Source organism: Halyomorpha halys, unplaced genomic scaffold (genome assembly GCF_000696795.3).
Source record: "Halyomorpha halys isolate HHAL.00 unplaced genomic scaffold, Hhal_1.1 Scaffold538.1, whole genome shotgun sequence".
Taxonomy (NCBI): domain Eukaryota; kingdom Metazoa; phylum Arthropoda; class Insecta; order Hemiptera; family Pentatomidae; genus Halyomorpha; species Halyomorpha halys.
In genome coordinates this window covers 452,753-480,544 of record NW_027108650.1, presented here as the reverse complement: position 1 = coordinate 480,544, position 27,792 = coordinate 452,753, and the positions used below count along the sequence as shown (strand labels likewise).

The following is a 27,792-nucleotide window of genomic DNA, read 5'->3' as shown; positions in this document are numbered from 1 at the left end:
GCCAACAACCAACGGGCGTTGATGACCAGGCTGTTAAACGCCCTTTCAAAACTAACAAACAAACAAACAAATCAAACTTTTATAAGTACTTCTGTTATGTACCGACAAACAAATTTCTTTCAAAAATAAAAATTCCATAACCTATTTTAGAAAAGTGATTCACAGAGGTGTGAAATTATATTACTTTTTTGGTAAATATTATTTTCTGATAAAAGATAACGAAGAATGATTTCAATGAAAGATTAAATAATTGCGTGGGGAATAAATCGGCAGTAAAAACGCCGCATCCTAAGCTACAGTTCGCGTGCGATGACTCACGTGGATTTTCCAACTCATCTACGTAGCTGTGAACAATACGACTGTCCCCTATCTCTCTCCTAACTAATCGAAAGGTAACGGTACTCCAGTCTGAATGGGTGGTACAGATGTCTAGTTCAAAGTACTCCAACGGTACCGAAAGGAGAATTCAAGACTAGTTCAAGAACAATAAGGATTCAACGACACAATAAAATAAAATGGTACTACATAGAGGCGTAAGACACCCTTATGCCATTAATATTATTGAACGATGTGTAATGGGGGACGCCCATAACTCAGGTGGTAGTACAAGAGCCCAAGAGGAGAAAAAGGGCAGTTATCTCACCCCAATTTTTGATTACTTTAATTAAAACTATGTATAATTAATAGTCGAAATTGACGAGTCTGCCAGGTATAGGTAGGGGAAATAAAAAATGGCGGCTACTTCAAAGCGTTAAAAAAAACTCTTTTTTCATTCGGAACATCTTAAAATGTAGGAACAGCACAAGAAAACTTAAGAGAACCTCATTTAAAGAAGAGTGAATTTGATAAAATATAAGCCCTAATAGAGTTATTTACGTTAAATAGTTTTCGAGATATAGCTTTTTAAAAAGCAACATTTCATAAAAATGCTGTATAGGACGTATTAAAAGATCAGTAGTTAGTGAATTTATTTTGAAAAATTTGTAACTCAAAAACAATTTGACGTACAGATGTCTATTAGCACTCAAATTAAAACTAGTTTAATGAGCTATAAAATAGTTTATAATGTTTATCTTCGTAGGAGCAATAGTTTAATTGTTAAAATAAATTGATTTATAGTTGTTCGGACAAATCTTCATTTGTCAAATTTATATTCATATGTGAATATCATAAAAACGAAGATTAGTGTCATAAACTACATTATAGTAAGTTAAATTTCCTTTATTTTGAGTGTTGGCAGACATATGTGCGTCTTACGGATCTAGAGATATATTTTTTCAAAAATCCAACATTTTATACTAACAACTAGAAATTAACATTTTGTGAGTTTATTTTGTCAAATATCATAAAAACTACTATCCCTACGAAGGTAAAGGTCATAAACTTCTAGTCTATTAAACTAGCTTTAATTTGAGTGCTAATAGACATCTGTACGTCACATAGTTCCTGAGATATAGATTTCTCAATATAAATTAACTAACTACTAATATTTCAGTAGATTTTTAAGAATTTTGCTTTTTAAAAAGCTATACCTCGAGAAATATTGGACATAAATAGCTCTTTTAGGGCTAATATTTCAGCAAATTTACTCTTCTTTAAATAATGTCCTCTTAGATTTTCTAATATTGTTGGTAGTTTTTAAGATATAGAGCTCCGAATGAAAAAATCAATGTTTTTTTTAAGGTTTTGAAACAGCCGCCATTTTTTAATCACCCTACCTATACTTGGCAGACTCATCAATTTTGACTAGTAATTATACAAAGTTTTTATTGAAGTAATCAAAAAATTGGAGTGAGATAACTGCCTTTTTTCTTTCCGGCTCGTGTACTATGGTTTGGCCCAGTCTTGCCGATCAGATATCTGCTGGCAGTCCCGGTTCAAATCTGGCCTGAGGCATCGACTTATTCATTGAGTGGCGATCCCATAAAATGAAAAACTTTACTTCCAACCATGGTTAGGAAGTATAGAACTTCAATGGGAGTCATAGCCGAAAAAATATAAAACGATATGTATAACACATATGACAATATACCCTTTTTAAAATCAATATGTATTGATCAAACTATCTTAATTACTTATTCTTAGTTAGTTATTAGTTATCTTATTCACAAATAGTTAATTTATTAAAAAAGTAATTTTCACCTTTTTTTATTTTTATATTTATGTTTTTTTTTTTTAATAAATTCACATTATTTTTTTTTCCCGCCCACTTTTGAACGTATTATTTCATCTTTAAAACCTTTTCTTACACATTTGTCGTCCCCCACCTATATTACGTTTCCTCTTCATACTTCGTTATTCGATAATTCGTAGGTTCATATATATATATATTTTTAACTCTTCCTATCACCTTTTGTCATCACCCTCTCACACGCTTTCTTCTTCTAAAATTTTTCTACTTTTTATTTTTTATTTTCACCCTCCCTTACGTTTTCTTTATAAAAAACACTTAGTCATTGTTGTAACGGCTTTTTTAATTCTGAGTTTGACCACCATTAGCGCTGTATCCATTAGGCGCTCGATCTTCCAGCGAACAGGTTCGTTTTTATTCTTTTTTTTGTTTTCTTTCCCCTTTCTTTATTTTAATCTTTCCCCTTATTTTCTCCACTTTTATCCATTTTCCTTACCCGCGTTATAAGTTTTGTACACTTTACTTATAATTTGCCTCTTTATTATCTATTATTGTTACATATATTTTCTTCCTCTCAATTTTCATTTTCTTTTCATATTTAAATTTTAAATTAATAATAACTAATATGTTCATACTTCTTTGCATTATATAACTTTATTTTTATTTCATTTCCTTAAGTATGTTATTGTACCCACTTTTTCAATTACCTATGTATACATTTTATTTCCCGTTTCTCTCATCACTTCATTTTATTATCATTATCATTTTTTGTAAAATTATTCATTGTATGTGTAAAATTATTCTGTTTATACTTTCTTTTTATATTTTTTTATTTTTCTATACTTACTGTGGTTGTTATCTTGTTTTGTTTTTAGCCCTGAAGAAGGCCGAAACGTTGGCACATTAAAATAAGTTAATCATACTTATTTGTGTTTTTCATTGACCGCACCCCCAACCATCTTCTCCTCATTTATCATCCACGGTCAACTATCTCTCATAATTATGTTCTTAATTACTATTTAAGATTTATTATTTAACAACTATTTTAATTTTAAACTTTTTTTTAATGAAGATTTTTTAAAACTAATTTAATCCATTTTAATTTTTTATTTATTCTGTTCATTTATGTTTACATTATTTAAGTGTTTGTATCTTTTTTAGTCCTGATGAAGCCCTGCAACGTGGGACGAAACGTTGGGTCAATATAAATAGTTTAATCGCTATTTGAGTGTTATGAGACCACAATTTCAAATAAGAAATACTTTATAGTATTTTAGAAGAAAAGCATTTCAAATACCAATTGAACTCTTGTGAAACGAAAATATTTAAAATAAAACTATTTTAAAGTATTTGAGAAAAAAAGGAGGTATTTTAATTATAAAATATTACTATAAAGTATTTTAAATATGAAAGAAATACTTTTCTCTCTCATAAAATATAAGATAAAAAAATTTATTTTATCTTGTATTTTGAAATACAATCCACCTCGGGCTTACTCAATGGGGCACATTTCTTAAATATATTAAACTATACATAAATTTTATTTCATTTTTAATATTACTAAAGTATTATTGATAGTTAATTTATTTCGAAGCAGGAAAAAGGAAGGTCTAGAGTAAAATGGAAAGATGAAGTAAGGAAGTTTGGCGGGAAGAGCAAAGGTGGATTAAAGAAGGGAAAGACAACATTAGAGAAGAATAGACAATTACTTTGAAAGATACGTAGATCAAAAAACACTACATTAGTGTGAAATTGTTTTAAAATTTGTATTGAATATTTACTTGAAACTTAGTACCATGCTATCCCAGATATAGCAACAATTAATCAAACAAATTTGACAAAATATAACAGCAACAAGTAAATGATAAGAAACTAACCTCCATATTGGAAATCCGTCGAGGTGGAAAACTTGTTCCTCTTTGCCGTTTTCCTCCTGCTGTACCTGTTCCTCCGGGGCTGCCAAAGCTTGCCCAGCAGTTCCAGGAGTCCTCCGCCCCGCTTCTTCTTCTTCTTCTTGGCATCCTCCGAACCTCCAGGAGAGTCGTCGTCTCCCTGCCCCCCGCGCCTACCCAGCATCTCTATTTCCACCAGCTCATCCCGCACCGTGGCGCTCATAGTATCCTACGGTCTTTGCCCTGGGCATGCCTGCTCACCCTCTGGCAGCCCGCTCTACCATCACACAAGACCTAGAAGAATACATGAAGTCTAAGACTTTTGATTCAACCCTCCAGGATCAAGGTCGTCAAAAATACGTTGCTCTATAACATATAATCCTATTCATTTCCCAGTTTTTGTTTGAAGAGGCTAAGAATTTGAAAAACTAACCCAGAATTAGTTTAAGTCTAGACTAAGTGATAACTGGAAAACTATTATCTTTAATCTCGGAACAACGGAGTAAGCTAAAACATTGAACCTTGAATCCAAAAATTCCCTAAATGTTTTATTCAACTTAAGTCGAAACAACGATTACATATGATTCCTACAGGGTACTCTAGGTTTGTTTCTTAACTAAATAAAATAAATTGAGAATTACAAAATAAGAAATAAAATTGCCTGGGAAGATATGTACGTCAACGCTTTGTTTTGATGATATTTATGTCTTAAAGTTTTCATTGTTAGGAATTATTTATGTAATAGTAAATAAATTAATATGTGTTCCTAATACTTTATTAATGAACTGTAAACATTACTATTTATATTAAATGTCGTCCAAAGTGATTACCTTGAATATTAAAGACAGGCTCGGCATCTTTCTTCCGCAGCATTAGAAGCCGAACTGGATATGTGTTATTTTTAAGCAAGTTTCAATTATTCTTCTTTATAAAGAATTTAAGCCATTGAGCGGGCTTGCATAGACCTTTTGCTTAATGTTACCCCCTCCCCCCCCCAAAAAAAAAACCCAATTGTTTCAGATCTGGAGAGCGTGACAATAACACATACCCCGTACCGTTGGGTTAATGCTGCTGCTGAAGAAAGATGTCGCGCCTGTCTTAATGTTCAAGGTTATCACTTTAGATGACATTTATTATGAATAGTAATATTTACATTTCATAAATAAAGTAAGTGGAACACATATTAATTATTACCTAAATAATTTATAACAATGAAAATGTTTAGACGTGAATAACTCCTAAACAATATACTTGTACAATAACGGATATACTTTTGTAAGGATTTTTTTAAATTTAAAGATGCTTAAATTCATATTTTGAGTAAGGACATATAACCCTGAAAAACCCTCAGTAACTTAATCTTTTAAAATTAAAGGAATCTATCGATTAAAATTATTTAAAATTTCAGCAATTCAAGCATTTAAAAAAAAACTACTTTATCTCATGAATATTCGTCGAGGGACATTGAGATCCAAGCTAGATGAATACTTTAAATATTATTAATCTCTTTGCCAAAATTTTAAACTCATCACATTTTTGTTTTTTTAATTTATAAATTAAACAATAACAAACAACTTTTTTCATGAGACAAAAGGAATAACTTATGTCTATAAAGTACGATTGTTATAAGAAATGATATGATATGAAAGGATATTTCTCACAAGCATTACACAATTTCAAAGAATGGAATTCAATTGAGAAGTTGAAAGAGAAAAGAGAAAATAAAGGTCACAGTAAAATATAATTTCCCAAGATCTACGCTTGTGACGTACCTTCTCAAACCACAGATCAGTTATACACGGTTTTAGTAATATATAATCCTAATATAACATTATATATTTGCCATATTTATAATATTTAATATTTTTTTTAATTAACATAATCTTTATTTGGTAACAATAAGTTAATAATACACCGGTCAAAACGAACTTTGTGTCTGGGTTATTATTATCAAATTTTGATTCCTTTTACGTAAGAGATAATAAAATAAAAAATTGCTTACCAGATAAAGTTTGCTTTTGTAGAAACTAGAACAAATTAGGATTTTTAATTAAATCCTGACAGAATTGTTTACGGTTTTCATTTTAAAAACGGTAATATTTCCGACAATTTGAAAACAAATTGAGTTCATTACGTCCATTATTTTATCAGAAATAGCTATTCAAATATTGATTGTTTCCTCCTCTCCCCCTCAAAAGAACACTGTGCTAAAAAAAAAACTACTTTTGTGAAATATTCCTACTACGAGAACAATTTTGTAGAAAGACTTTGAGAAGTTAATTTCATTTTATTTGACCATAAAAGAGAATGTTTCGGTTGAACAGTTCTCTTAAAAATGACGGATAAAAAAAAATATTGACACGTAAATTTGAGAGACAACAGTTGGAGTTGTGTTCTATAAATCCAATTTTCATTTTATATTTTTATCCTTTTTATTAGAATTTAATGGAAGTTTAATAATCACAACTTCAACATTTTTTTTTTTTTTAATTATATTTCTCTTAAACTCAAATTGTCAACATTTTTACTAACTGACATTTTTAAGATAAATACAGACCCAAATGTTGTTCTATAAATCCAATTTTCATTTTATATTTTTTCCTTTTTATTAGAATTTAATGAAACTTTAATAATCACAACTTCGACATTTTTTTTTTTTTTAATTTTTATAATATTTCTCTTATGTCAAATTGTCAATATTTTTACTAACTGCCATTTTTAAGAGAAATACAGACCCAAAACATTCTCATTTGAGATAAAGTAAAAGCTAATCATATTGACCTATACTATACAAGATATACGCTATATGTCATTTAAAAGTAAACATTTAACTCCTTGCCTTCAAAAATATACAAATAAATACAATTTAATTCTCCTTTCCACTGTTCTTTACGGATGCAAAATGTGGCCTCTTACACTAAGAGAAGAACATTTACTGCATTCCTACCATCTAATCTATTTTATTTTTATAGAATTATCTAACAATTCACGGATAATAATTTATTTCGAAAAGACATAATATATCTAAAAAATATTTGAAATAAAATTAAATTTATCGAACCACCCATTTTGGTAAACGCACATTAAACTATATCGTACTATATCTGTTCAATCGCAAAAAAAAAAAAAAAAAAAATATCTATTTAATTATGATTCACCAAATGACTATATCTGCCTGTATTTTTCTTAACTCCACAAAATTTATTTATTATATTACAATTTGAATTAGCAATGTATGTGTGTTCTTAGTAATATATATTGGATCCTTATTTTTTTCACATTCTCATATGGTTTTATTCTCATTGTTATATTAATTCACAAATTGTAAATTTGCAGCTTTATTATTTACTTCATAATCCTTTCGTTTATTATTATTATTGTTTATTAATAATTATTTTATTTTCATTTTTTACTTATTTTCATTTTAGTAGTTTTTAATTAAATTATTAATTAAAATTTTTTTTTAAAAATAAATAATTTAATTTCTATCCATTTTAGTCTAAACACATTTTATTTTTCTTATAAGTTTGAGGTTCCGGCCAATCCGGCCATCCTCAGAGACAATCTTAATACAATTTTGGAACTATATGACTTAAAAACTCAACTCCATGCAGGCTATTCCGCCCAGGTCAAAACAACAATTTCTAATAAATCAATATTCACATTAAAACCAAACATCATAAGGTTGTGATGAAGTTTTAACAAATAGTGACTGTGATAAATGATTTTAATTTTGGTTTTAATGCGAATATTTACAAATTAGAAATTGTTGTTTTGACCTGGGCAGAATAGTGGAGTTGGGAGTTTTAAGTCATATAGTTCCAAAATTGTATTAAGATTGTCTCAGGATGGCCGGATTGGCCGCAACGTCGGACTTATAAGAAAAATAAAATGTGTTGGGACTAAAATGGATAGAAATTAAATTATTTATTTTAAAAAAATTAACCAGTCTCAATAAAGTCTAGTTATAAATTAAATTATTAATTGTTTTACTTGAGACCAATTAATATTGTACTTATCTAGCTTAAAAATTGAATAGCCTCCACAAAGCCCTAATAGTCTAAACTGTAATATTTAAATTTTACTTATATATATATAATTTTTATGCGTTATTTTGGCACCGATCGATAGATGTCATCTGGTCTTACCATATTGGATGTATTTTAAATGAGTAAAATAAATAAATAAATCCCTTGTATAGTATAGTTCAAAAACAATTAATCTATTTTAACACAATAACGCGAAATTTTTGCTTTACTTAAAAGAAATTGAAAAAAAAGAAAGGAATTTTTGAAAAATTCTGGAGCAACTACTATTTTTTATTATCCTAACCATGGTTGGGTAGAGTCATCAATTTTCACTATTAATGTTTTCTATTAAGTCATCAAAAATTGGGGTGACATATCTTCTTTTTTTCCCCTTAGGCTTTGGGACTGATATTTTTAAGCTTACGAGTTCTAGAAATACTAAAAATATACAATGAGTGTTGAGTGAGCGTATCCGAGTTGAAATGCTGTCCGGGCATTTCTAGTGAAGCTCACGTCTAGCGGTCATGGAATGTGTGACACTAACCGTTTCTCTATCCTAATGGGAGGCAAATAGGTCAGTCGTCCCAACTAGCGTAGCTTTTAAAGTTCAAATCAAACTTTTTTTTAAAATTCGTTATTTATATTTTCTATCTTCAAAGAATAATAACGGAGAGGGACCAACCGAAAAATAAAAATAATGTAAAAACTAAAAAAAAAAAAAAAAAAAAAAAAAGATTTTTAAGTGAACAAAAACCTAACATAGGTTTTTTTTTTTTTTATTTTATTTTTTTATTTAATCATTTATAGGTACTTGGTACAAGAGCCTAAGAAGAAAACCTAAGAAGTCATTTCACTCTAATTTCTGATTACTTTAATGAAAACAATGTATAATTACCAGTCAATATGAGTCTGCTTAGTATGGTTAGCAGGAATGAAAATGGCGGCTGTTTAAAAACGTTAAAAAAATTATTTTTCATTCGGAGCTATATATCTTTAAAACTAACAAAAATACTTTTTTTTTTTTAATAGTTTATTTATTGTTATTTACAATTGTATACAAATATATACAACAAGTAAATTTGCTGTAGGTGTCATAGTGACAGGATATAAACATGTGGAGAATCTACCCATTGATAGAACTCCAATAACATTTCTAGAGGAGAAGATCTCGAGGCCATCTTCTTTTCAGACGCCTAGGAGGATTATGAGGTAATGAAGGAGAAGCCAGGTTAGAAACAAGTGGATTTGGTTGGTTGGGAAGTTTATGATGGAAGGAATGGTATCTGGTTCTGGCCAAATCGGCAACATATGGAACATTGAAGTCCTGATGGATGACTTGATTTGTGACAAAGTAAGGAGCATAAAGGATCTTGTACTATAAGGATTGGATTCGGGAAGAATTTGATGGTTTAGTGGAGCCCCAAAGCTCAACTCCGTATGTTATAATATAGGCCTTATAATAGTCATGTAAATCAGTCTTTTGTAATGAATTACAACAATACTAGTACTGAAAATCAGCAGTTACTATATTTATTTTGGGAAATTTATATTTCAAAAAGCATTAGACCTACCTATAGATGTCTATTAGCACTCAAATTAAAGCCAATTTAATGCGCTATAAAGGAGTTTATGACGTTCATCTTGATAGAAGTAGCAATTTGTCCGAACAACTAGTGATCAATTCATTTTATCAAATACAATGAAAACTACAACTCCTACGAAAGTAAACGTCATAAACTTCAGCTAGCTTTAATTTGTGTACTTACTGACATCTGTAGGTCTAATGCTTTAGGAGATAATAAATTCACAAACTACTGATTTTTAGTAATTGTGTTATGAAATGTTGCTTTTTCAAAAACTTTCGAGAACTACGAACAGCTCTATTAGGGCTCATAACTCAGGAACTATTGGAGGCCAGCACTTAAATCAAAGCTAGTTTAATGTACTATTTTTTATTTTCAAACCTCTTTATTCTTATATATGGTTACAGAATACAAATATATAATACAATGCATTAACGCACTAATAAGTAGTTTATGACATTTACTTACAAAATTGACGAGTCTGTAGAATATAGGTAGAGGGAATGAAAAATGGCGGCTGTTTCAAAACCTTAATTTTTTATTCGGAGCTCTATATCGTAAAAACTACCAACAACAATAGAAAATCTAATAGGACATCATTTAAAGTAGAGTAAATTTGCTGAAATATGAGGCCTAGTAGAGCTATTTATGTTCAGTAGTTCTCGAGATATAGCTTTCAAAAAGCAACATTTCATAATAATGTTGTACAGAATGTACTGAAGGACCAGTAGTTAGTGAATTTATTTTGAGAAATTTATATCTCAAAAACAATTCGACGTACAGATCTCTATTAGCACTCAAATTAAAAACTAATTTTAATGTACTATAAAGTCCCCAATGTAATAGCCCAATTTTTTAAAAGTTCAGTAGTTAGTGAATTTATTTTAGAAAATATCATGAAAACTACTATTTCTACGACAGTAAACGTCATAAACTACTTTAAAGTACATTAATCTAGCTTTGATTTGAGTGCTGGCAAACATCTGTGCGCCTGATGGTTCCTCAGTTACGAGCCTTTATTGATTATGGTCAACAGTTCTCTAAAAAGCATTTTATAGCCCAATTTACTAAAAATCAGTAGTTGGTGAATTTATTGTAGAAAATCTATATCTCCGGAACCATGAGATATACAGATGTCTGCCAGAACACAAATTACTGCTAATTGGATGTACTATAAATGAGTTCTTAACGCTTATGTTCCTGGGAGAAGTAGTTTACATCATATTTGCTAAAATAAATTGTTTGCTAGCTGTTGGGATATATGTACAAATATGATAAGAACTGCTACTCGTATTAAGATAAACGTCACAAACTACTTTGTAGCACATTATACTAGCTTTAATTTGAGTACTAATAGACATCTAATGCTTCTTGAAACATGAATTTCCAAAAATAAATACAGCAACTGCTGATTTTCAGTACATTTTTCATGAAATATAGCTTTTTAAAAAAGCATAATTCAAGAATTATTGAACAGCAACAGAAGATCATTTAAATTAGAGCAAACATTCAAAAAAATGTACCCCAATAGAACTAATAGTTTCAACGGACTCGAGATATAGTTTTTTTAAAAAGCAACATTTCATAAAAAAATGCACTGAAAAATCAATAGTTAGTGCATTTATTTAGAGAAATTTATAACTCAGGAATCATTTGATGTACAGATGTCTAGTAGCACTCACATAAAAGCTAGTTTAATGGGCTGTAAATAGTTTATAACGTTTATCTTCGTAGGAGTAGTAGTTTTTATGACATCTGACAAAATAAATTCACAACATTTTAATTTTAATTATATTGTTAGAAAAGAAAATTTGTTTCCTATAATCAATCTAATCGTCAATCCGATTTTTATGAACTTTTTTAAGGATTGTGTAAGATGGCATCTAGTGGGTCCCATATAGCTCCCATCAGATTCCAACTAGATTTTAGCAGGCATAAACCCATTTTTCTGGCTTGTAATACAAAAATGTCTCTTCCGATTGGGCCAAAATTAGTGTGAAAATGGTTCACTAAAGATTTTATCAAATTACATTCACTACTTTTGTTTCACCATGCAAACATATTTTTTTTACAACCATATTTCAAAATACGGCTTCCCATAAATATTTTATTCTAAATAAACAAATAAATTTGTTAAACAAATTAAAATAATAACATTTATATTAAACCGTTAAATATAAATAATTAGGCACTAACCTAACCAGTAAAAATGGCGAGGAACCAATTGTGACCTTCATAACTTATGTTTCGTAAAATAAAAAAAAAATAAGATTCGCTAGGGTTCTAGTACCTGATGAGGGAATAAATGTTATTCATTTGAAAAAAAAATTAAATGAAACATTTCTATTCAATATGACGTCCTTGATCCGTGGATGATATATGCAAAATAAATTATACAGATATACAATTGAAAATTGTTTTCTAATGATGAATTAATAGTTAACCGTATATTATTGTATATGAGAAGACGGTTGGGGGTCCGGTCAGTGAAGAACAGTAAATAGTTATTTATTAATGCCCACGTTTTGGCCAAAATTTCAGGCGTTCGGGGCTAAGAACACAAAACAAGATAGTGAATAAAATAAAAATACACAATAACTAGAAACAAGAGGAGATAACAGATAAAATAGGTACATAAGAAGTACTGGAGAAATTTTAAAGTTTCATATTACAAGAATATTGAAACTGTATGGAATAGAGTAACAATAAAATTAAGAACAAAAAAAAGTACATGAAAACGAAGAAAAATAAACTAATTAAATACGTGTAAAAATTGAAAATTATTTATATTAAAATTAAAATTAAAATTATATTGAAAATTAAATACTCTGTGTTGGAACCAGGCCTCGAATTCTGGCCGAAACGTTGGCACAAATTAATATTTTGTGTTCTTCACTGATCGCAACCACAAACATTTCCTCATATATAATATTCTTTAATAATATGTGTGCTCGAGGTTTTCAGTATCAAAAATTTGATTTTTGAAAGATACAAAATAAAAAAAATAAAGAATTGAAAAATAAAAATATGGCAGCAGGAATAATTATATTAATGATAAATAAATAATAAAATTCTACAAACGGGTAAAAGTAGAAACTATAGCATGAGAGAAGAAAATGATTTTTAGATATATTTCATAGTTGAACTTGTCGAACTTTTAAGTGACCTTGTACGAGAACTAGAAAGATAAGCTAAGTTAGACTGGTTTTAAAAGAGATTCTTGAATATTTGGGACGAAAATAATTTTATTTTCTTAGTTCAGAAAATGATGAAAAAAAAACAAAACATTTTATAAACTTTTATAAATATTTTTACACAATTAAACAATATTTAATTATGAACTTATAATTCATTGTTTAACAATATTAAACAATGAATTATTTATCTATAACATTAATGTTGTTCGATTTTTTTATATATATTATTTTTTTTTATTCATATCTCTGTAAATTAAGGAAGGATACGTGAATTGGCCGAAACGTCGGACTTATAAAATAATAATTGTTTTGAGACTAAAACTGGATAAAATTAATTTTAATTAAGCAATAATAACCAGTCTCAAGAAAGTGTAAAGAGTATATATAAAGTCCTTTTTTAATTTTATTATGATTAACTCGTTATCCTTAAGTTACCTATTATTCGAAATTAGTTATCTATTAAATTTATATCACCCGTATAAATAGATATTCCATTAAGTGAATAAATAAAGAACTTGCATCCTTATTTTGTACATAATTCTTTCTTATACTTATTATTCGAAGATAAATGATTAAACTATTCGACGATAGATTTTATTATAACTAATAATATTATATAAATTTATATATTATATCAATGATATTGGTTTGAAGATCACTAATTGTGGATATTTATTAAAATAAATAGAAGATTAAGTAAATAATATATTAATAAAGGAATTATTAACAAAATGTTGTTAATAAAGTTCCGATAAAGCTATTTAAATTTTTTTAAAAATTTGACCTACAGCATAGAATAAAAAGAATATACTTAATAAGTTATAATTATTTAAATTATAACATGTATAATAGCATTTTAATATACATACATTATTAAAATAGATTATTTAATAAAGATAATAAAAAAATTAATAATAGTACAGACAAAAACGTCTCCACTTACTAATGTGTATCAAATACGATTTCTCGCCTAATAAACGAATTCATACCCAAAGCAATTTTCTAATCAGGAAATCCTGCTCAAACGACCTTGTACGTGTCTTGAGCTGTCTGAAAAGATCTAGAAGCTTACGCCTAATACTTGTTAAAATGAAATTATAACTGAAAATTAGAAAACTAACAAAAGACACAAAAATAGACGATCTACCAAAAAAAAAAAGAAAAAAGAAAAAAAAAATTCTAGAATTGTAGATTTAATGAGTGTGAATATGGAATAATTTGGGTTAAGGAGGACTAATAGGTAATTTTCTCAAACAATCATTTTTGTAAATATTTAATAATTAAATATATATCTTACTAAAAAAAAATGTTTAAAATAAATCTACTTTATTCTTAATTGATAGCATTTAAATTTTTAAAAAAATCTTGATGTAATTCGTTTAAGAAGTACGTTAAATTAGATTTTTTATTATTTTTTTTTTTGTGACTTCCACATAATAGACTTCAAAAATTTCAAATTCAAAAATACTTTTAGTTTTTTGAAATAAAATATTTAAATTATAAAATAATGTATTGTAAAATAAAAGTATTTCAAATAAAATTAACTTATTAAAAATATTTCAGATACAAAATAATTAGAGCGCTTCGAAAGAAGGGTATTTAAATTATAAAATAATGTAAGCAATTGGGATGAGGACAAATTACACTCATGTATTTTAAATAAAAGATACTCCTGAGTATTTAGATTATGAAATAATCTTTAAAGTATTATGTTACAAATGTATTCTAAATACTATGTGCCATTGTAAAATATTGTGTTGTATATAATCCCTCGTAGCTAAAAAATATAAAATAGTTTTTTTGTATTTTGTTTGTAAAATCACAAAACTGCTTCCTACTAATACATCTACCATATACAATATTCGCCTGGGCGCCATTTTTTATTCCTACGGCTTTAGGTGGCAGACGTACATTTTTTATCTCATGCCAATGGGCATGATCATTTTATTTTTAAAAAATAGCTTTTTTTCCACGAGCTTCCGAGCTGTAAACATTTGATTCCGCCTGTAACTGAAATATAAAGCACGGGACTAGATAATAGGTAAGTATAACACAACTCTAAGGACCTAAAAGGATACTACCAAAGAGGCTTAAAAAAAAATCCTTGGAATTCCCGAATGACTCAGAGCTCCGGTGTTATCCTTTCATTTTTGCTTTGGTCTACGATATTTATCTTGTTCAGTATCGTATTATGATCTACTAACATTTCAACCTCCAGCTTAAAACATAAATAACATATATTGAGACATACCACAAAATTCCTCTTTGATTACGTGTCTCTATGATCTTTATCCAAACATTAAATAAGAAAATGATGAGAAGATAGATGACTGTGGATAATATATTTAAGGAGATGGGGGTGCGGTCAGAATATAACACAAATAAGTTTAAATAACTTAATTGTATCAATAATAACTGATTGTTTTTCTATTATCGTAAAACATTTACGTGGTACTGTATTTACAACATTAAATTAAGCTATTAAATGTTATATTTCTACCATTTTTTATGAAAGATCTTTTTCAAATAAATTTGATAATTTAATACTGGGCTTATTACGTAGCTTCATATGTATTGCAGTATTAACACTTTCGAGCTATCTTATTGTTAGGAGTGCGGTCAGAATATAACACAAATAAGCTGAAATAACTTAAAAATTTTCTTTAAATATGTTAAAAGAAAGTTAAACCATATAAAATATGGTAGAAATATAACATGTAATAGCTTAATTTAATGTTTTAGAAACAGTACCACGTAAATGTTTTACAATAAAAGATAAATCAGGTACTATGAGTAGAGCTTAATTAATTTATTTAAATTCGTAAAAACTCAAATCACAAATATTTTAAAAACCGGAATAGGCTCATTATAGCCCATTCCTAAATCTCAATAGTCCCAAAAATAATAGAGAAGTTGTAATCTTCAAAAGAGAACCTTAAATTTTATTTTTCGTGAAGCGAGTGGAACTGAACTAAGATATGAAGGTACTTGATACTATATACTCAATACAGTGTACATTTCGGTAATTCACACATCAGTACTCCAAACTAACGTAAAAAAAGTTACTTTTATTTTTTAGAAAACTTAGCAGGCAATAACATTTTTGTTTTAAAATAAAAATGTACATGTGTAAAGGACATTTTTAACTTCTTCTCACTGACAATTCTTCTCAATCTAAAATCAAGTAGTAATCACTGTGAAAATCGAATGTGGACATTTTTACAAATTTTCGATATCGTAATCTGTATCTAAATCTAATTTCCTATAGAAGTGTTCATGATATATGTTGGAATAAGAAATACATAATATCTATTGTATAAATCATATAGATTCTGTAAAACTAATTTAATTAATATTATAAATACATAAAATATACTTTTTTTTCACTTATAAATTAACAACCGTATAGTTTTCACAAATAAGATCATCTCTTAGCATTACTGATGTTATGAAATAAAACAATTATTTTTGATATTTTTAAACTTTATACTGTCAAATTTTCAATAAAATATGAAAAAAAATTTAACAACATGAATGTACATAACTGTTTTTATTTATTTAACTTTTTTTTTTTCTAATAACAAATTTTGGATTAACAAACTTTCTGTAATCCGAACACCTCCCTGCAGCAATAATTTAAGATTATCAAAATTATACTGTATAATTATTAATAAAAAAGTACCAAATGAACAACGAAAGTCCTTTCCTGAGATTTAATGCATAAAAACAACAAAATTCTTATATTGAAAGAATTATTTGGTAGTCAAAGACAAAATATATTAATTGTAATTAAATTTATTTTTGAAGAGTTTAAATAGTTATTGCTATATTAGTGCAACAGGCGCTGAGAAATTTAGTAAATGTGAACTTAGTAAAAGGAATTCTGTAAAAAACATGTTTTTATTCAAGGAAAAAAAAAACATTTGTCCTTTCAAATTTTAAAGGAATTTCCATACAGAGAATATTAAGGCTCAAGGCTGACTACGATTAAAACCTATTGTTTTTTTTTAAACGTCTTTGAATTAAATAATATTAATAATAATAAGTAATTATTGTTTTATCGAGATATTAAAAAAACAAACAAATGTTTAAACGTAGAACGTTACGAAACAATTTTCCAATTAGACGCCTATGAAGATTGCTTGAAATTGATAGAGAAGCAATATTTTCAGCTTTAGTGAGCACTACTTTCTCCTTTTAATCAATAATAAGGAAAAACAGGAATTATTTTTTTATATAATTGTTCCAACATACAGTATAATAATATAAAAATCTCAAAAATGGCCCAAAAAGCTTAATTATACATGTAGGATTCTAAGAAAATTTTTAAACGAATAATACAATATCGAATAACAGAACACTACATTCCAGAAAGTAAATATTATTTCTCAAATTTCAGAACAATATTAATAATGTCAGTATTTTTATTTAATATTATTTTTATTGTGGGAATTTCTTGGTAAGGTAATAGACTACAAACTACAAGGAACCCGATTTCGAATCCGGGTGTGGCAGATAATTAATATCTGTTACCTGTAGCAGTTGAGAAAGCCCTGTGGGTTTAAAATACAAAAACTTATACCTATCTACTCAATAGAAGGAGTAGTTTTTGTTTTATTTTATAATGTTAATTTTTTTTTTTTATTGTAAGAAATGTATTAGATATATTATTTGTTATTGGTTATTTTAAATGATTGTCAATTTACAATTTAAAAAAACAAAACAACAGTGATATATGGAACTATGTAATGTATAGGCTAACTCTGGGGATTGCCCTATACAGAAAGAAATATATAATAATATACGAGAAGATGGTTGGATGGTGCGGTCAAAATATAACACAAATAAGTTGAAGTAACTTATTCAATCGTCCCAACGGACAGAACAAGATAACAACCAATGAATACAGAAAATAAAATATAAACTGAATGACATAAAGTAAATAATTGTACAGAATGGAATTAATAAAATTAAAGTGATCAAAGAAAGGGAAAATAAAATGTATGTATAGGTAATTGAATAAGTAGGTAAAATAACATAATTAAGGAAATAAAATACAAATTGGAAGTTATATAATGCAAAGAAATATGAATATTTTAATTTATTAATAATTTAAAGATTAAAAATATGGAAAGGAAAAATAAAATTGAGAGAAAGAAAATATATGTAACAAATGAGATATATAACCATAATGTTAGGTAAAGAAAATAAGTGAATGGAATAAAAAAAAAATGGAAAACAGAAATAATAATATATGATATGGTGAACATAACTGATAACGTGGGTAAGGAAAATTAAGAAAAGAATAGAGAAGCAAGGGGGGGGGGGAATAAAATAAAGATAGGGAAAACAAGAGAAGAAAACATAAAACCGCACCCCCAAACATTTTCTCCTCGTATAAGTCATCCACGGTCAACTATCTTTCATGATTATAATAATAATATTTATATTAAAAAATTTCTCTAGAAGGGATAGTTAGCTATGCCATGGTGTGAACTGTAGTTTAATATAATACACAGGAACATACTATTGACTACATTGCCACTATTTTATACAGTATTTGTGCATTAGATTTGTCTTAAAATGTTCTGACATACGTTTTAGTATAAGAGCCGGGAAGAAAAAAAGACAGTTATCTCACCCCAATTTTTGATAACTTTAATGAAAACTATGTATAATTAATAGTCAAAACTCATGAGTCTGCCAAGTATAGGTAGGGGGAATAAAAAATGGGAGCTGTTTAAAAACCTTTAAAAAAAAACTAATAATAAAATAGTTTTTATTCATTAAATGACATTAATATTAATATATATTAGCAACAATGACAAAAAAGGAGAAAATTATATGTTATATATAGGTTATTGTTATCAGGTAAATAGTTTATAAATAGTTCTTAATTAAATATGATATATTAGTGTTGATGTAAGCGCATGTTTATGGTTTTGTTGAATTTGGTTTTTTAGCAACCTGAAGATGGGGGAAATTTCCCGAAACGTTGTTGCTGATGATATGAAATAAATTATTGTATTTGAAATAAGGAAGAATTGTGTCATTTACTAAATCCAGACTAATTTTTCATTCGGAGCTCTATATTTTAAAAACTACCAACAACACTAGAAAATCTAAGAGGACATTATTTAAAGAAGAGTAAAGTTTCTGAAATATTAGCCTCAAAAGATTAACTAGTTAATTTCTAGTTGATCGTATAAAATGTTGGATTTTTGAAAAAATATATCTCTAGATCCATAAGATGCACATATGTCTGCCAACACTCAAAATAAAGGAAATTTAACTTACTAATAGTAAGTTATTGTATAGTAGTTTATGACACTATGATATTCACTAATGAATATGAATTTGGCAAATGAAAATTTGTCCGAACAACTATAAATCCATTTATTTTAGCAAATTTCATGTTAACTATTACTCCTACGAAGATAAACATCATAAACTACTTTATAGCCGATTAAACTAGCTTTAATTTGAGTGCTAATAGACATCTGTACGTTAAATAGTATTTGATATATAAATTTTTCAAAATAAATTCACTAACTACTGATCTTTCAGTACGTCCCATACAATATTTTTATGAAATATTGCTTTTTAAAAAGCTATATCTCAAAAACTATTTGACGTAATAAAAAGAAGTAAGTAAAAGGACTCATATTTTAGCAAATTTGCTCTTCTTTAAATGAGGTTCTCTTAGGTTTTCTTGTGTTGTTCCTACATTTTAAGACAGAGCTCCAAATGAAATTTTTTTTTTTTTTAACGCTTTGAAACAGCCGCCATTTTTTATTCCCCCTACCTGTACTTGGCAGACTCATCAATTTTGACTATTAATTATACATAGTTTTCAATTAAGTAATCAAAAATTAGGGTGAGATAACTCCCTTTTTTCTCCTCTTGGGCTCTTTTACTATTTGAGAATTGCTACGTAAGAAATCACTTTAATAACGGAAACATTTTTTGTTAATTTTCTCCATTCCCAGGGAGTCTCAATGTCAGATGAAAATTTGAGATGGTTAAAACTGTTTTGGGACAACAAATAATTTGCCCTAATTCCGTACACTAACAGTTTTCGCTATCTGAAACAGTTGTGTAATTCTGCCATGGTTGAGTAAATTGCCCGCATCTAGTATCTGGTAATATGAGAGAGTTCTTCATCAGAGAACATTATATCCCACGCATCATTCCCTACAACAGGAAAGACTATTTTTAATATAATTGGCATTGAATAGCATCTTTGCTATGCATAACGCAAAAAAAACTTAAAGGTGAAGTAATAATGAAGTTTTGCAATATTTATATGTTGAGTAATCTAATATAATTTATAATATGCGCACGTAGTTTTTATTTATAAAAGTTTACGTTACCTTAAGCATTAACCAAGCTGAAAGTTTGAGCTAAAATTTGCTATAACCATATTGGAAATATATATGTATAAATGTTTCTACCTTTTTCGAAAAATATAGCTAAGCAAAACCTATGTAAATTAGAAACATTGAACTTTGAAATTATGGAACTATTTATTGAGCTCAGAATAGAATGTTTATTATTATTATTGAATTTTTTTATTACTTAATTGAAAACTATGTAAATTACTGGTCAAAATTGATGAGTCTGCCAAGCATAGGTAGGGGTAATAAAAAATGGCAGCTGTTTCAAAACCTTAAAAATACATTAATTTTTCATTCGGAGCTCTATATCTTAAAAACTACCAACAACAATAGAAAATCTAAGAGAGCATCATTTTAAGTAGAGTAAATTTACTAAAATGTAAGCCCTAATAGAGTTATTTACGTTAAATAGTTCTCGAGATATAGCTTTTTAAAAAGCAACATTTCATAAAAATGTTGTATGGAACGTATTCAGAGATCAGTAGTTAGTGAATTTATTTTTAAAAATCAATATCTCAAAATTGAAGTACAGTTGTCAATTAGCACTAAAATTAAGGCTATTTTAATGAACTATAAAGTAGTTTATTTTCGTAATAGTAGTAGTTTTCATGAAATTTGCTAAAATAAATTAATTATAGTTGTTCGGACAAATTTTCATTGGCTAAATTTATATTCATATGTGAATATCATAAAAACAACTACCCCTACGAAGATAAGTGTCATAAACTAAATTTATAATAAGTTAAATTTCCTATAATAAGATATATTTTTTTAAAAGTTCAAAATTGTATACAAACAACTAGAAATTAATATTTTGGGAGTTCATTTTGTCAAATATCATAAAAACTACTACTCCTACAAAGATAAACATAATTAACTATTTTATAGTAAATTTAACTAGCTTTAATTTGAGCGCTGGCAGACAACTACTATTCCAACGAAGGTAAATGTCATAAACTACTTTATAGTACAATTATTTAGCTTTAATTTGATTGCTAATAGACATTTGTAATGGTTATTGAGATATAGATTTCTCAAAATAGATTCACTAACTACTGATATTTCAGTACATTTTTATGAAATGTTGCTTTTTAAAAGGCTATATCTCGAGAACAATTGGACGTAAATAGCTCTATTAGGGCTAATATTCCATCAAATATTCTCTTCTTTAAATAATGTCCTTTTAGATTTTCTAGTGTTGTTGGTAGTTTTTAAGATATAGAGCTCCGAATGAAAAATTACTGTTTTTTTAAGGTTTTGAAACAGCCGCTATTTTTTATCCATCGTACCTATACTTGGCAGACCCAGTTTTGACTAGTAATTATACATAGTTTTCATTAAAATAATCAAAAATTAGGGTGAGATAACTGTCTTTTTTCTTCCCGGTTCTTGTACTATAATACAAACAAACTTAAAACATTCGAAATCATCTTAATGAGAAGAATGAACCTGGTATGCTGCTAGCAATTTAGCAATCCTCGTCGCCCAAATGCACCTCTGGCCATCTTTGGGAATCACTGATGTATAAGGATCAAAAGGACTTTAATGAGTTTCAAGTGGAAAGCATCTAAGCATATTATTTCTAGATATGAGGAAAGAGTAGGTCATCGGGAGTGACATGCAAAAAATAAATCTTAACCGAGAAAAGGAAAGTTCTGGGAGTAGATGAGGGCATGGAAATGTTAACACAAGTATGAGAACAAAAAGAAAAAATAGTTTAAGGCAATATATTATACAATAAAAGAGAGATAAACTCTAGATTTTAATATAGCAATTTAGAAAATTTGAAAACATATTTAAAAGTAATGAATAGTGGCCACTGAGGTCGCCGAGACGAAAATTATTGAGCTGTCGGCAACGCGTCGATACTCACAGCACGCGATGCGCTTTCTCATTCACTTAATTTCGCCTCTCTTTTTTTTTTTACACCTTCGAGTCATACTAGATGCACTTTTATAATAACGTTTCTTCATAAAACGCGCCAAGGTTCGACTAATTACAATAGTAATTAAGTATTCTAAATTCTAAGTTACAGTAATATGTGATGTTATAGTAAAGAACTAGGTTTCGAGATTAATACGAAAAAAACAACAACAAATATATGGTTACCAATAGAAACGGGAGAAATTTCAGTAAAATAGATATTTGAACAAGTATGTAAGTATAAGTATTTAGGATTCATAATCATGATATAGTTGACCGTGGATGACTTGTACAAAGAGAAGATGGTTGGGGGGTGCGGTCAAAATAAAACACAAATAAGTTGAAATAACTTATTTAATCGTGCCAACGTTTCGGTCAGAATTTCTAGCCTTCATCAGGGCTAAGAACAGAACAAGATAACAACCAATGAATACAGAAAATAAAAAAGAATATATAAACAGAATTACATAAAGTAAATAATTTTACAGAATGGAATTAAAATAATAAAGTGATAAGAGGAGTGGAAAATAAAATGTATATTTAGGTAATTGAATAAGTAGGTAAAATAACATAGTAAGGAAATAAAATTTTTTATTTTTTTTTTTATTTATTTGTTGATATTTACAACTGTATAAAAAAATACAAGCAGTAAATTTGATCATAATGACATATGATATGATACAGGATGTAGAGAAAGTACCCAGTAGTAGAACTCTAAAACAGTTTACAATATAAGGTCACGAGGCCATCTTCTTTTCAGGCGCCTTGGAGGATTGCCAGGAATGGAAGAGGAAGCAAGGTTAGAAACGAGTGGGTTTGGGTGGTTAGGGAGTTTATTATAGAAGGAATAATATCGGGTTCGGGCTAGATCGGTTACATAAGGAACATTTAGGTCTTTATGGATGGTTTTATTAGTAACAAAATAAGGAGCATTGAGGATTTTACGAAGGAAATAAAATAAAAATGAAAAAGAATAAAATTTTGTTAAGTAGTTTTGAAAATTTAATTTTGAAAAAAAAAAAAAAAAATTCATTCCACAATTTTATTTTTTAATATAATAAAGGAGGGAAATGCTTGTTATTTTTCGATTTTAAAAACGGCTTAGCTCGCGCCTTCTATTCAAAAACTCAAAAATTAGAATTTTCAAAACTATTATCCTTCCCACTATTCATTACTGATGCGAAACGTGGCCTCTCACACTAAGGGAAGAACAACGCCTTAAGGTTTTTGAAAATAAAATATCAAGTAAAATATTCAAACCGAAAAAGGATGAGTTAACCGGAGAATTTAGAACTACACAACACTGAATTGAGAGAACTGAATCCGGTAAATATAATTTAGGTTCGTAGGGATCCCTTGAATGTTAATAAACACTAAACCGTTCCAGGGGCCGACCGAAACGTAAATGGGAGGATTGCGTTAAGATTAATCTAGTAGAATTGGGTTTGAAGGGTCGTCACTAGATTGTTATGTAGATAACAATTTGTTGTATCTGAATCGAACCTTCGGCTTAAGTGACATATAAATGAAAAAAAAATCTTCTTTAATAAGTGCAATAAGCAATGCTAGGGCATAAACAAAGTCAATAGGTTTTTCTTTTATTAACTTAAATCTGCTCTGCTACAATCCATGAAAGCTCTGTCAGGTATGTAGTACTTTGTAAGGAAGTACTCTTACTAGACCAACGGTTGAGCAAGGAGGTGATTGGGTCAGAATCACGCTCGACCGCAAAATTTTCACCCAAATACCAAGCTCCTGAACCCACAGGGCTGACTCAACGGCTACAGTGAAACATATAATAATTATCTGCCCAGCTGGATTCGAATCTGGGAGTAAGTAGTAAGTTTCTTTACCAATGAACTACCCATTCCTTTCCTTTTATTAATTCCAATTATACTTGATAACTATTAATGGATAATTTAATAGCATTATAATATTCTATTACAAGTTTCTCAAACTGCTGTTAGTTAAATAAAAATAATCCAGACATCGTTTCGCTATTTCATCTGTCCACACATCATCATGATATTAAAAGGAAAAGATAATAAAAATGGAACCCAGAAAAAGCACATCTTACATGAACAGTCTAAGGAAGACCAACCAAATAGAGAAAGATTTAGTAAGCCTTTTTATTTTAATTTACCAATATATAAAATTTCGAATTCCAGTTTTAGAGTCCTAAGTCTCACAAAATAGTCTAAGTAAATGTGGGTAGCCTAGTCGAAAATCCAAAAGTCGTAGGTGATATTAAAATTTGAGAAGTTTGTATGTCTGGGGAGGGAACAGAAACTTTTTTGATTAAATCTACTAATCGGGAGTTTTTCGAAAACAGCTAAAACAAATTTGAAGAAACTCAGTATATTAATGTATAATCGAATGGTATTTTATATAAGCTAGGTTTTATCTTCGTTGAAATAATCTGACACGGCTCAAATGACAAAATTTTTTAAAAAATTTGCATTTACAGTACCTTTATTTAAAACATCTATAAACAGTTTTCATTGATAAAAATAATAATAAATCGACACATAAACAATATTAAAGAATTTTATGAATAAGTAAAAAAATTGAGGCATTTGATTCGAACGGGAAAAGCCGGAAGCGCCCGATCTTTTTCGATTGCAGTACGACTACGTTATCTCTCGTTAAACTTTTGTATTCTTGCAGAAACAAAATTTGAATTCGTTATTCCAACCAACAGAAACACTAAAATGCGAATCAAAATTTTTTGCCTTTTCTTTAATTTCAGCTAGGTTTTATTTTGTTTGAAACAGTATGATAATGAAATGATAATTTTTTTTTAGATCCTCTAAAAACGTTTTATTTTGTATATTTGTAGTAATTAACCACCTCAAAATTTTATTAGTAATAAAAAATTATGATTATAATTCATGGATTTCAACTGAATGTAGGTTCGTTGATAAAATGATGCGAGCACCGCACCAATTTTTTTATAAAATAAATCCAATGTCAAGTATAGTTTCTACTTTTACAGTTTTCCTTAAGAGAGATGCTTTGAGTAGCGTTACGTAGCTTTCCGAAGATGAAAGTTCTTCGATTTCCTCGTCTTACTCAATATCGTGACACTTCAACTTGACGCGATAGATTATGCAATATTCTCTCCCAGTATGCGGGGCTCCAACCTTGGAAGATCCCTTTTGAGGCTGACAGATATTTTGGCATGAGAACGTGCTGGCAATGAGATGATGCAGTAGTTTCCTAAATATGGCTGAAAAGAAAATATATTTTTTCTACCAAAAAAAAAAAATACTCAGGACGTCAAACAAACCATTTTTTATAATGAAATTCCGTAACGTTTCCAAGTTTTCTTGATCATTTTTTACAAAATACCAGGTCATCAAAAAATGTTTCCCTCTCCCCCTCTCCCTCAATTATGGGCATGACTATACTGATTCTCATTTATGACAATAAAACATGAAATTAGCACTTTCGTCCCATAGCTAGTAAAATTCCGACTGTATTCCAGGTATTTATAGTTTTTATAGATGCTGTAAACCTCTACTTAATTGATAGATTTAAATGGGAGGTTTTATATATGCAACAATTAAAACTTTGTACTTCCTAGACCTTCTATTTTATCTACTCATTATATACTCTTAAGAGGTGGAAAGTGTCTTTTTTCAAGCGATGTCGCATTTTCAAGAAAATGAAGTATAATGTGAGCATATTGTAGGCAATTTAGCCTACTTTTATTTTTTATAAAATGTTAACATTTGAAGAATTCAAAGTTTTCAATTTATAAGTAAAGAAAAAAATGATAACACTAAAAAAATGTAATTTATTTTCGTTAGGAAGCCACTGGCGAGCGCGGTGAAAAACAAAATTCGTACTAAGCATCTCAAAATACAGAATCGTTGAAAAAAACAAAACAATTACATAACTTTTTTTCTGAACATGCTGTATTTGCATCTAAGATGTCAGGACAACTTTATTGTGCTCACAAGTATTCGTAGACTATCCAAAAGTAAAATAAAATATAGGCGATTTGTAGGAAATAGTGTGTATTAAAATTTTACACAGAATATTATCTCAAAAAAAATCCTTTTTATTCCTGACTATTTGTCAAAAAATGAGAATCCTAATTTTCACAATAAAACATATGAATGTTTGTCAATGATAAAGTATAACTGATTTTAGGGTGGTTATTTCCTCTTGCTTTGGTTTCTATTAGATTTGACAAAAAAAAACAAAAAAAAACTTAACATATGCCACTATAACAAAGGTAATATTTCATTAAAATACCTACATATATTTATATTCTTTTCTAATTTACAAAAATTTTGTTCTAAAATATCTATCTGTTCGATAAAATATGTCACCGTATTTTGTTTTCAATTTAGGGCTCAGCAGTGCACTGAAATTTGGATAAATAGATACCATTTTAAAGGTAACTTATAAATATAATACATAACATTAATATGTTAATAAACATTTGAAATAAAAATAGATTTTCAATTGTAAAAACATTTTTAGACAAACCATTTTGGAAAACAGCACTAATGAAAAAAATAGTTTATATAATAATAACCAGGAATTTCGGATTCGTAAATAATTATAAATTAGTGAAGTGGATGTTTATATAGTTAAATATTAAATTATATGTTTATAATATGAAAAATTTGTTGATTGTAAATATTTTCATCTTAGAACTTGATAATTGCCCATGATGAGCCCAAAACGTTGTTCGGATGACATAATTAATAAAAGAGTAAAAAAAAAAAAAAGGTATAAATTACTGAAAAGAAAAATAATACAGTTTTTTATATTATATATATAAATAATTTACGTATTAATTTAAATTATGACGAAGATAGTCAGGAGTGCGGTCAAGTTTCGCTCCACTTTGTAGAGCTTTTTCAGTTGATATCAATTCGAAACCACCTTTTTTTCCCATCAAAATTCAAACCAGGTTTCGAATTGATCTAAACTGAAATAGCCCTCATGAAGCTCTACTAAGTGGGACGAAACGTCGGCAATAGTTGTCAATTATTTTTTTCTTGTGTGCCACTCCTCTATCTTCTTCATAATAAAGCTTTAAATTTAGTTTATCTTCATTTAAATCACTTTATTTCCATATTATTTTTAAAAGCGTGTCAGTGGCACTACTGTTATTGACTTTGTAATTTTAGAATTTCCGTTTTAGAAACGCACATATCTTAAAAATACAGCTTGTTCACGTCATACAGGCCCTAGTGGAGTGCACGGGTCTTAAATGATTAGATTAAAGAACGTACGACATGCCAAAATATATGATGCTAGAGCCGAATTAAAGTACATTTCGTAATTCTTATATCAAAGGTAAATTTTTTTAATTAAAAAAAAAAATATAATAAACTTGGGATGGACTAAGCTAAAATAGTTTGTTCATGAGCAAACAGCTTTTAAATATGTTGTTTTTTTAAATATAATTTATGATGAAACAAACATTTTATTCACTTAATTTTTTTTTTAAAGGTTTTATAAGTTTTACTCGATTTTAAACCAATAATACTTTTGATCTAATACATTTAATATTGTTTTATTTATAATTATGAGAGATATTTGACCGGATGACTTATACGAGAAGATGGATGGGGGTGCGGTCAAAATAAAATTTTTATATAATTTAAAATTAAAAAAA

At 28.3% G+C, this 27,792-nt stretch overlaps 1 protein-coding gene across 2 annotated transcripts in view; it reads right to left on the bottom strand.

Annotated features, from left to right (window-relative positions):
• LOC136795654 (uncharacterized) overlaps window positions 1-27,792 on the bottom strand; it is a 223,956-nt gene that overhangs the window by 27,094 nt on the left and 169,070 nt on the right. For both annotated transcript variants that reach the window (XM_067046953.1, XM_067046952.1), the window contains one exon: window positions 4,009-4,317. In XM_067046953.1, the coding sequence (XP_066903054.1) occupies window positions 4,009-4,246 (238 nt within the window). In that variant the 5' untranslated portion in view covers window positions 4,247-4,317. The remainder of the gene's footprint in view (window positions 1-4,008; window positions 4,318-27,792) is intronic.